Genomic DNA, 12,534 nt, shown 5'->3' on the forward strand with positions numbered 1-12,534 from the left:
GACAGGAAATAGAACTTGAGCAAGAGCAGGGACCATAAGGAGACCGTCTGCCGAGCTTTAGCATTTATTCGGTATCAGTGCTTTGGGTTGCAAGGAATAGATTCACTCAGTTTACTCTTAATTGTAAGGCTCCCCACAGACAGGGATAGAAAGACATTGAGAACTAAGGTAGCGTATCTGCTTCTTGGCATTCTAGCCAGAGGAGTTTGCTTTAATTTTCCAGAACCATTTACTTTGTTCAGAAGAAAGATGATTCATTCATTCAACAAGTATTTTTTGAGCAGTTGCTATGTGCCAGAAATTGTGCTTGGCATCAGAACTACATCAGTGAGCAAAACAGTCATGGTCCTAAACCCAAGTTGTTTAGCAGAGACAGACATTCAGCAGATATACTAAGGAATTGCAAATTGAGATGTGTATTATACATAATAAGAATAAGGCGTTGTGAATATGCATTAGGGAATCAGGGAAGAACTTTCTGGGGAAGCGAAATTTAAGGTGGGATGTGAAGGAGAATATAGGAGTTATAAAAAGTAAGTAGACCATCTCTACAATCTCATAGCAACATCTGTTCACAGGTTGCAACCCAATTGAACTGCTGTATACCTGGGCACCAGGGCACTGGAAAGAATAAGAAATTTGTATCTGCTTATATTTACACAAAGAAACTCTAGAAGAATACATAAAATACTGATAATAGCGATTATCTGTGGGAATGGAGGTGGGGACCAGGTCAATTGTACCAGGAATGTGAGACCTTTTTTGAACCGTATAAATACAACTGTTCAAAAATATTTTAGGGCTTCCCTGGTGGCGCAGGGGTTAAGAATCCGCCTGCCAATGCAGGGGACAGGGGTTTGAGCACTGGTCCGGGAAGATCCCACATGCCGCAGAGCAGCTAAGCCTATGCGCCACAACTACTGAGCCTGCGCTCTAGAGCCCGCATGCCACAACTACTGAGCCCACGTGCCACAACTACTGAAGTCTGCGCGCCTAGAGCCCGTGCTCCGCAACAAGAGAAGCCACCACAGTGAGAAGCCCACGCACCGCAACGAAGAGTAGTCTCTGCTCGCTGCAACTAGAGAAAGCCCGCGTGCAGCAATGAAGACCCAATGCAGCCATAAATAAATAAATAAATAAATAAAATTTATTAAAAAAAATTTTTTTTAACTATAAACAGTGTACCAGAGAAAACTAAATTGGATATAATGAAGCTTGATGACAGCTTCTGAGGTCAATAAAAAAGCAGATTTGGAAAAAAAAAAAAAGTAAGTGGAAAAGAGCATTTTAGGCATGTGCCAAACATCATGTACAAAAACTATGGGTATATTTGAGAAGTCAAAAGAAGGCCACTGTTGTTGGAGTGGACGGAGAGGGGGACTTGGAATAAACTTGGAGAAGTATGCAGGGGCTACGTATACAGGGCTTTATGACCATGATAAGAAGTTCAGTTTTTATTCTAAGTGTAGTGGAAAGCCTTTGAGAGAATTTAAGCAAGGTAGTAACATAATAAGTAACTGAATTCTACTTTAAACATCACCCTGGTGCATGCTAGATAGTAAGTGCATTTGTGAAAGGCAAGAAAGGAAAGGGGAGAGATCCCTTAGGAAGCTATTGCAGTATTCTAGATGATAGAAAGTAATACCTTAAAATTAGAAGATGTAGAAAAATAGGTGGACTTGAGTGCTTTGCTCTGGGAAACAGCAGAGATTAGTGAGAGGGATAAAGACAAAGGAAGAAAAAAGATGACTTCAAAAAATGTAGCCCACGTAGAGAATGGACTTGAGGACACGGGGAGGGGGAAGGGTAAGCTGGGACGAAGTGAGAGAGTGGCATGGACATATACACACTACCAAATGTAAAATAGATAGCTAGTGGGAAGCAGCTGCATAGCACAGGGAGATCAGCTCAGTGCTTTGTGAACACCTAGAGGGGTGGGATAGGGAGGGTGGGAGGGAGACACAAGAGGGAGGAGATATGGGGATATATGTATGTATATAGCTGATTCACTTTGTTACAAAGCAGAAACTAACACACCATTGTAAAGCAATTATACTCCAATAAAGATGTTAAAAAAAAAAAAGATGTAGCCCAGGAAATAGCAGGGTAATGGTAGATCAGACCATGTCACTCCTGTTCTCAAAACGCATGGCTCCCATTTCACTCAGAGTAAAAGCCAAAGTCCTTATGATGTCCTAAACAGTCCTGCAGAATCCGGACCTGTTACCTCTCTGACTTCATCGTTTACTTCTCCCCCTTGCTCATTCCACTCTAGCTACCCTGGCCTCATTCATCGTCCTTGATCATGCCACACACACTCTTGCCTTTGTACTGTTAACTTTTCAAGTCTTTTCTCCATTGTCACCTCTTCAATGATATCTTTCCTGACCACCTTATATAAAATTGCAACTGCCTCACCTCCACATTCTCAAACCCTCTTCCTCTATTCTTCTTTTATCTTCTAACACACTATGTAATTTACCTAGTTATCATGTTTATCGTCTACTTCCTCTGCTAGAGTTTCATAAAGGAAGAGAATTTTAGTCTCTTGTTCACTAGTATATCTCAAGCACTATAGTTGGCACGTAGGAAGCACTGAATAAATAAATATCTGTTGAACAAATACGAATTTAGCATATAATATAGGTCACATCTCAAACCAGTGGTGAAAAGATGGGTTATTCAATAATTGATGGTATTTCTGTGGAGCCACCTGGAAAAAGGTAAAGTTGAATCCATACCCCATACTTTACATCAGAATAGTCTTCAAACTGATCAAATATTTAAATGTGAAAAATTAAGGCATAGAAGTTACACAAGAATAAAATGGGAGAATTCCTTTATAGCGTTCACTGAGTAAAGACTTTCTAATTACAACTGAGAATCCAGAAGCCATAAAAGAAAAAATGGATGGGTTCAACTCTTTAAAAATACCCAAAAATCTGTATGAGAAAAGAAAACTGTAAGCAAAGTAAAAAGACATGTCAAATTCGGAAAAATATTTTTGCTACTCAAATTGTAGTGGGGTAATCTTTCTAATAATAATAGTAGTCTTTCTAATAATAATGAAACACTCCTCTAAATCAGGTAAGAGATTAGGAGTCCAATTGAAAAAATGTACAAACAACATAAAAAGACAATTCACAGGAAAGAAAATTCAAATGCATCTTAAACACAGGAAAAATGTTCATCTGTACTCATAACAAGAGGAAATTTAAATTAAAACTAGAGAAAGCTTGACATTTTATCACCAAGCTTTGTATTTCCTACGGGGTTGATATTTTCCACAAGCTTGATAACGTACTCTCTTGGCAAAACTTTGGGAAAACAGACACTCTCTTACATTGCTAATGTGAGTGTGTGGCAGATTGCATTTCCAGAAAAATGACCAAATATCTGCCATCCAAAATGCTTTCTATACAATGACTTTGACATTCATCCCATCAAGAGACATCGAGGTCAGTGTTCCCTCCATTGAATCTGTGCGAGCTTGTGACCGGTAGAAGTGAAACTATGTGACTTTCAAGGCAGGTCATAAGAGGCAGTAAGACTTCCGCTTCATTCTCTCATGATGCTTGGTCTAAATCCAGCCACCTTGCCACACACACACACAAATCCAAACAGCTCATGGAAAAACCTACATGAAGAGGAACCAAGGCCCACAGACCTGGCTGAGCTCTCAGTGAGAGCCAGTACCAACTTGCCAGCCATGTGAGTGAGCCATCTTGAAAGTAGACTCTCCAAACCACAGTCAAGCCCTCCCAGCTGATGCCATGTAGATCAGAGGCAAGCTGTCCCCACTAAGTTATGCCCAGATTACAGATTTGTGAGCAAAATCAATGATAGTTGCTGTTTTAATCCCCCAAGTTTTGAGGTGGTTTATTATGCGGAGATAGATAAATAACTGGTACAGATTTTGTTACCTGGAAGTGGTGTGCTACCAAAACAAACATAGAACATGTGGCATCGGCTTTGCAGCAGAGCCAGTTGAACAAAGGGCAGAAGATGGAAAGGAAAAGGTTATTAGTAGAATCATAATGGCCTCAAGGAGAGTTAGTGGAGGCCTATGGGACCTTTCACAGGGCTTAAAGGATAATAAGGAAAATCTTACTATGAGCTGGAGGAAAGGGGAAGCTTGAAGAAGGAATTTTGGTCAACACTGTCACCTCCAGTAACAAGGAAAATAGGAAATATACTTAATGGACTCAATGATCTATTTAAGGAGATTTACAGGTAGAAGATTGAAAGTGCCAACTGTCAGCTTCTGGCTGCCTAAAGTAAAATGCTAGAGGAAAAAGAAGATAAAAAAAGAAATATACAGGAACCAGACATGAAAATATGCTCAACATTGCTAATCATCAGTGAAATGCAAATCAAAACCACAATGAGATATCACCTCACACTTGTCAGAATGGCTGTCATCAAAAAGAACACAAATAACAAATTTTTGCGAGGATGTGGAGAAAAGGGAACCCTCATACAATGTTGGTGGGAATGTAAGTTGGTGCAGCCACTGTGGAAAACAGTATGGAGGTCTCTCAAAAAACTAAAAATAGAACTACCACATGACCCGGCAATTCCACTCCTGGGTATATATCCAAAAAAATCTAAAACACTAATTTGAAAAGATACATGCACCCCAGTGATCAGAGTGGCATTTACAATTGCCAAGATGTGGAAGCAACCTCAGTGTCCATCAACAGATGAATGGATAAACATGTGGTATATATATATACATATATATACATATATATATATACATATATATATGTATATATATGTATATATATATATATACACATGTATATATATATGTATATATATATATACACAACAAAATACTACTCAGTCATAAAAAGGAATGAAAGTTTACCATTTGCAGCAACATGGATGAACTTGGAGGGCATTATGCTAAATGACATAAGTCAGAGAAAGACAAATACTGTATGATATCACTTACGCGTGAAATCTAAAAAACACAACAAACTAGTAAATAAAACAAAAAAAGCTGACTTGCAGATATAGAGAACAAACTAGTGGGGAGAGGGAAGCAGAGAGGGGCAATACAATTGGTAGGGGATTAAGAGGTACAAGCTATTATGTATAAAATAAGCTACAAGGATATACAACACAGGGAATATAGCCAGTATTTTATAATAACTATAAATGGAGTATAACCTTTAAATTTGTGAATCACTATACTCTATACCTGTAACATATAATATTGTACATAAACAATATTTCAATTTTTTAAAAAGTCTAAAAAATAAATATAAAGGAGCCAGGAATTACTGAGCTTGAAAAGAAAACTATTTGTCATTCACACCTCTCAACATGTGCCCAGCTCAGCTACATTTTAGAATTGCTATGAATTGCTGTGTACTTGAATGGGAGTGTCTCTAGTGGTTATTTCTATGCCTTTCCCACGACTTCGAGTTTGTGAAGGGTAGAGGGTGGGGCCAGATTACTATTTCTTTAGCTCACAGAAGGAAAAATAGGGAGAAAGCTTTCAAGGAACTGTACCTGAGAACTGCGCTCAAAGATCCTCATCTGCATGTGGACCTGATATAGGTGACAAGATCCTGGACTTCACACTGACGCTCTAACGGGATGAAACATGGGGGTCTTGAGGAAGATGAGTGTATTTTGCATGTGGGAGGGATGTGAATGTTTACATTCAGAGGGTAGACAGTAGCAGATTGTATTTTCTGAAAATGGCACAATTTCTCCCATTCCATAGGCTCCTCATGTACTATGATTTAAATACTCTTTCTATCAAGAGACGTGGGAGTGTGTTCCTTCCCCTTGGATCTGGGCAGGCCTGTGACTGTGGTGGAACTGAAGCTATGTGACTCTTTTTTTTAAAATTTTTATTGGAGTCTAGTTGATTTACAATGTTGTGTTAGTTTCTGCTGTACAGCAAAGTGAATCAGTTATACATATACATATATCACCTCTTTTTTTAGTGAAGCTATGTGACTCTTGAGGCTGGATGATGAAAGCTGGTTCTCTTGGGAGTTTTGCATTTGGGGTCCAGCTACCATGCCGTGAGGAAGCCCAAGCAGCCTGTGGAGAGGCCCGTATGGAGAGAACCTGAGGCCCCTGGTTGAGCTCACAGCTGACAGCCAGCACCAACTTGCCAGCCACATGAATGAGCCTCTTAAAAGTGAATCCTACAGCCCAAAGTTGAGCCGCCCCAGCTGAAACAAAGTGGAACAAAGATGAGCTAGTCTCACTGAGTCCTGCGCATGTTACAGATTCTGTGAGCAAAATAAATGATTGTTGTTGTTTTGAGCCACTAAATTTGGGGGTGGTTTGTTATACAGCAATAGATAATTACAGAACTGATACAACCCCTGTGGAGGTCAGTTTGACAATATATATCAAAATTGCAGATTCATATACTCTTTTGGATTCTAGAGATAGACTTACATGCAATTGCAGAATAATATACATAAAAGATAATTCATTACAGCATGATTTGTAGTAGCAAGAGAGTAGAAAGCAGCTAAAATGTCTGTTAATAGACTAGTTAAATAATTGTGGAACATTCACACTGTCCCATCCAGTTATAAAAAAGAATGAGGAAGATATCTATGAATTGATGTGGAGGGATTTCCAGGATAAGCTGTTTAGTGGAAAAATATCAAAGTGCAAAAGAGTATCTGTAAAATGCTACTTTTGTGTAAGAAAGAAGAGGAAATAAAAATATGCACATAGGGACTTCCCTGGTTGCACAGTGGATAAACTCCACACTCCCAATGCAGGGGGCCCGGGTTTGATCCCTGGTCAGGCAACTCGATCCCACATGCATGCTGCAACTAAGAGTTCGTGTGCCACAACTAAGGAGCCCACCTGCTGCAACTAAGACCCGGCGCAAACAAATATTTTTAAAATATGCATATAAATCTATTTGCTTGTTTGAGCAAAAAGAGACATTGGAAGGGTAAACTTGAGTCTAATGAGTTTGGTTACTTGTAGGGCTTATATGGGACTGGGGTGAAAAAGAGGGAGTGGAGTGGGGCGGTATGGGAGGAGGGCTTAAAATTGAATACAAACAGAAACAAGTGAACCAAACTGTACTTCAAATTACAGATATAACCACACTGAAAAGGAGTTAACTTTTGAACCTAAATAGTTATTTATACTATATGTCCTCAGGCTAAAAGCAAAACAGTTCTAAATAGTGAACTCTCATTTGTAGGCTTGTTTTGCACTGAGACATGTGTTAGCAATACTGAAACCACTTTCTTTACCTTCTAGGATTGAGCAAATAAGTAAATTCATTGTGCATAATAGGAGCCAGGTTTCTCATTGTCAGAGAAGGGAATTACAGATATGAAAAGAGAGAAGGATGGAATGAACCTTGCCATGTTGGATTAGAATTAGAGGTGTCAGTGTGGACTCATGGGTTTTAATACATATAACTAAATACAGAATTGGGTATGGAGTTGTGTGTGTATACATACATCATTATGTATATTCCTCTCTTTCCCAGGTGCAACCCCTGAGAGGGCCTAGAAGCAGTAATACTCCAGTAGCATTGGACACATCTAGTGCCCAGATATTGGTGTCCAAGTGCCATTCTCCATTAAAAGTAACCAGACATAGCCACTCAGTATTTGACCAACAGAGCAGAACATGACAGACTGTGACCCTGTAGATCTTCTAGTGGGAAGCAGAGCTGCTCAGTATTTGACCATTAGAAGGAATCAGGGATCCTTTGAGAAATGGCTGAGTCCAGGTTTGGAGCAGGAAAAGCACAACATGAACCTTGAAAGAACATCTTTCTATCCCAAAAAGTAAAGTACTCAAAGAATGATAGGTACATTTCGAAAGAACAAAGAAGCCAGTTTGAAGGGGCTTCTTCTGGCTAAATCTAGGACCATCTGAGCATTTTTAAAATAATGATAGTAAATGATTATAACTTATAGAATAAAATAAGTAAGTAAATCCACCTCATATAAATTAATGAATAAATAGGAAGGGAAACTGCTTCAGCACAGTAGAAAGCCAACTAATAATGTACAAAGAGTGTCGGCATTAGAAAAGCACCATGAAAATTACAGTTGGTTCAGGCAAGAATTATCAGTGAAAGCCAAAACGAGTGGGTGAAAGTTTGAGGCGGAACAAAGTATCTCCCCCACAAGAAACTTAGTAATTACAGGATTCAATAGTAATCTTCCAGGGGAAATTACTGGTAGGTAACCACCTTAACTAAATTATCAAAGTTAACACTGCCAGTAATGGAACTAGTCAACAATGCGTACAGTTCACTGAGAAGAACCCAGCATCGCTCCTGGACTATTCCTGCCATAAATGCATAGTGTGAATCTACTCATGATGAGACATTAGACAAGCCCAAATTGAGGTTTATTCTACAAAATAACTAGCCTGTGCTTTCAAAATGTCAGTGTTAGGAAATACAAAGAAGGGCTGGGGAACTGTTGCAGATTAAAGGAGACAAAAGATACAAGACAACCAAAAATCTTGATTTTGGTTATAAAGGACATTATTAGGACATTTAGTGAAATCTGAATAAGTATATAGCTTAGACAACAGCACTGTATCGATGTTAATTTCCTGATTTTGATCATCCTACTGTTGTTACGTAAGAGAATTCCTTGTATTTAGGAAATAAACAAATTTTTTAGGGGTAAAGGGGCATCACCTCTGCAACTTACTCTTTTTTTTAATAGATTTATTTATTTTTATTTATTTATTTTTGGCCGCGTTGGGTCTTCGTTTCTGCTCGCAGGCTTTCTCTAGTTGCAGCGAGTGGGGGCTACTCTTCGTTGCGGTGCGCCAGCTTCTCATTGGGTGGCTTCTCTTGTTGCGGAGCACGGGCTTTAGTAGTTGTGGCACGCAGGCTCAGTAGTTGTGGCTCATGGGCTCTAGAGCGCAGGCTCAGTTAGTTGTGGCGCACGGGCTTAGTTGCTCTGCAGCATGTGGAATCTTCCCAGACCAGGGCTCAAACCCGTGTCCCCTGCATTGGCAGGCGGATTCTTAACCACTGCGCCACCAGGGAAGTCCCTCTGCAACTTACTCTTAAACAGTCCAGGAAAATTATAGAAAGAAAAAGGGAGAGGATGGGTTTTTTCTTTTACTGATCCCAACATGCATCACGTGCCTTCTACTCTCAACCTATTTGCCCTTGTTGCCTTTTTTTTTTTTTCTTTTTAAACACACTGGAATATTCTCTCTCCTCTTTTGTCTAAAGCTTAAAAATCTGTTAAGGAGGTACACATGATCCACCAACTTGATACCTACTTTCACTATTTCAACATATTCTGAATTCTTTCAATTCTGAAATCTTAATAGCATGAATTTTCCATGTAGCTTTTTAATCGTTTAGATGATACGAGAGAGTTTCCTCTGCAGCAGGTTGTAAAAAGCCTAAAAGCAAGCATTATTTCATGCATGTTTTTATACCTGTCCTGAAAGGTGATAGAAGATAGAATTGTTGCTTCCAAAATTTTGACCTGGATTACTCAGAGCCCTGAAGACTTTCAGCACAACTGTTTAGGCATCCTAACCTTTGTCTACTGCAGCACCTTTGCCTCTTCCCCTAAGGGCCCCTGTAAAAAAAAGTTTTCTGGCTGAGCAAGGATGTACTTGGTGTTTCAGGAATCACTGACATTCCAGGACGTGGCTGTGGACTTCACCAGAGAGGAGTGGGACCAGCTATACCCTGCTCAGAAGAACCTCTACCGAGACGTGATGCTGGAGAACTATAGGAACCTGGTTGCACTGGGTAAGGATGGCATCCCTGTAAGACTGGAACTCATTCTACATGGGTTTCTTTCCTTTAGTAGTGAAAACCTTCAAAGCTTTTGTGTATATAGTTCAGGCCAGGATGAAAGAATGCTAATCAGGTTTGGAGACAGAGACCTTTGTTTTTTGCTTTCTTCTCAGGTGAAAGGTCCTGATTTTGAGATGGGTAGCTTTAGTTTGCTGCCTCTGAAGCCTCCCCTTTCCAAATCCAGAGGCCCTAAAGATTAAACAGGTTGGAAATGAGTTCTGAGAGAGATTTTTGTTCCCAGTATAAAATTCTAAGATACACATTTTTTCCCATGAATAGGGCATCAACTTTATAAGCCAGAGGTGATCACTCAGTTGGAGCAGGAGGAGCAGTGGATGATGGAAACAGACAGCCCACCAGACACTCATCCAGGTGAGAAGCGAGCATTCGGGTATTTGCAACTCAGTGAAGGAAAATAGTCGCTTTTGAAATACTTAACTGAGTGTGTTACAAACATCTGCCTCTGGGATTTAAAGAGGCATGCTTCTTAAAAATTCAGTTCATATTTGACATTTTTCCAAAGTGGAAATGACTCTCTTACTTTTCTTCTGATTAAACAGATAATATATACTTATTATTTAAAAAACTTATACACAACACAAATTTATTTTGAAGGTGTTAGTTTGAATGTCCATAAATACCTTGATGTTGCAAATCTCCACGAAGCATTTTCTTTCTCTTCTTTGTTCATACATCCTCTTGGTATTCTTTAAATCTTTTCCTTCTCCATATCAAAAATCCTCTGCCATTTTTACCCATTTTTCATTCTTTTTTTTTCTTTTTATTATCAAACACGTTAAACTTGTCTAAAACCCATAGCCTCAGTTTTAATTCTCTAGCTCACCTTTGTGATGTGACAAAGGTGTCCTACTGGTGTTACTAAAATTGTTTTCTTGGAGATTACCACTGACTTCCTTCCAGTCAAATCCAGTGACTAAAAAACCACAGTTATTGTCTCCTATGATTGTGTTGCATTTAACTGTGCTGACTTGACTTTCTTGAAAGTCCACTCTGGCTTGTGATACACACCATTCTTGCCTCTTCTGGCCTCTCCCCTGTCTCTCTACCTGCTCCTTTAAATACCCTCCCTCCCTCCTTATTCTTCTAAAGGCATATATTCTTATGGACTTGGTGTTCACTCTGTAGTATCGTGCTTTTAAGTGGCCTTTCTATGTTCATTTTCCCATTTCTAGCCTCAGTATTTCACCCACATTCTCTTCCCAAATTTTAGATTATATTTGTGTTTATGAATGTCATGCTATCATCTTTTTTTTTGGCTTCATTGGGTCTTCGTTGCTGCGCACGGGCTTTCTCTAGTTGCAGTGAGCGGGGGCTGCTCTTCGTTGCGGTGCACGGGCTTCTCATTGCGGTGGCTTCTCTTGTTGTGGAGCACGGTCTCTAGGCGCGTGGGCTTCAGTAGTTGAGGCGCACGGGCTCAGTAGTTGTGGCTCGCAGGCTCTAGAGCACAGGCTTCAGTAGTTGTGGTGCATGGGCTTAGTTGCTCCGTGGCATGTGGGATCTTCCAGGACCAGGGCTCGAACCTGTGTCCCCTGCATTGGCAGGCGGATTCTTAACCACTGCGCCACCAGGGAAGCCCCTGTATAATGCTTGATGAGGGTGTTCATACTTAGCAGTGACCACCCTCCTCATAAGGGCAGTTGCAGTCATGTCTACAAACATAGGGGCTTGGGTTAGGTGAGGAGCTGGAGCAGAGACTAGAGTTTGTTTTTCAAAACTGCTTTAAAGTCCAAGATAATCATTGTCTCCATCTGGAGTCTAGACCCTGTCCCCTGGCGTCTTGCCGGGTGGCAACCCTTTGGTTGAAGATCTGATGTGCCTTGAGGGTGTCTACCATGGGGGAGCAGTACTTGTACATTTCATGCACTATCACTCCTCCTGGTATGTTGATCAGGCTGCCCTGTTTCCAGGGATAAATGAAAGTTCTGGAAGATAGGCCTTAGGCAGTGAATGCCCTGAAATCTACTCCTAGGCTGTAGGAGCCTAGAGCACCACACTTACCTGTGGTTCCAGGAGCCAGGTCAGCAGCCTATGGATTTTGATGCTAAGAGAATAGAAAAGACAGTGTTCTGAGCTCCAGCCAATTATTCCAACTGTTTTAGAGCCAAAGTCCCTGAGCAGACAAAAGCATTTTATCTGAAAATAAAGTGGTCCAGTTGATAATTTGGTTGAAATGATAAACTGGTTTAAAATGAATCTTTTAAATCACATTTTTTCCACATATAATTTAATTCTTGACCAGAGTAAGTTTATTTTCTGACTTGGACTTTTTTTTCTTTTTAAAATTTCTATTGCATGTTCAGCCAACTAACTCTTCATGTTGTGCTGAAGAATAAGCCCGAAGTAACCTAAATGTGAATTGACTTTGGCACATCCATAAAATTGGATATTTTACAGTCCTTTAAAAATTATGTGGAAATGTATTTGATGACATGGAAAGTGTTCATGACGTGCAATAATGTAAGAAAGCAAAATACAAAACAGTATTATGGTATAATTCTATTTTATTTTCCCAGGACAGTTGCTGGCATAATTATTTATTAATGTTGCCTCTTTTGCTGTCAGGTGTCCTTGACCATAAGCATATGTGCCAGCTTCAAGGGGACCACTCGTACAGCTTTGTATATACCTCCCCTGTGGGTAGAAGACCAGGACTAGTGCATGATTCACGTCTGAGAAAGTTAAAGCAGTACAAGGCCTGAGAACAGCTAACT

At 39.9% G+C, this 12,534-nt stretch overlaps 1 protein-coding gene across 3 annotated transcripts in view; it reads left to right on the forward strand.

The window, feature by feature from the left end:
• MRPS17 (mitochondrial ribosomal protein S17) overlaps nt 1–12,534 on the forward strand; it is a 43,057-nt gene that overhangs the window by 12,935 nt on the left and 17,588 nt on the right. For 2 of the 3 annotated variants that reach the window (XM_036826691.1, XM_036826694.1), the window contains exons 4-5: nt 9,628–9,754; nt 10,082–10,174. In XM_036826691.1, the coding sequence (XP_036682586.1) occupies nt 9,628–9,754; nt 10,082–10,174 (220 nt within the window). Of the gene's footprint in view, nt 1–5,966; nt 6,263–9,627; nt 9,755–10,081; nt 10,175–12,534 lie in introns of all 3 variants that reach the window. The other variant, XM_036826693.1, reaches the window with a different exon arrangement.

The sequence above is a fragment of the Balaenoptera musculus genome, chromosome 15 (genome assembly GCF_009873245.2).
Source record: "Balaenoptera musculus isolate JJ_BM4_2016_0621 chromosome 15, mBalMus1.pri.v3, whole genome shotgun sequence".
Taxonomy (NCBI): Eukaryota; Metazoa; Chordata; class Mammalia; order Artiodactyla; family Balaenopteridae; genus Balaenoptera; species Balaenoptera musculus.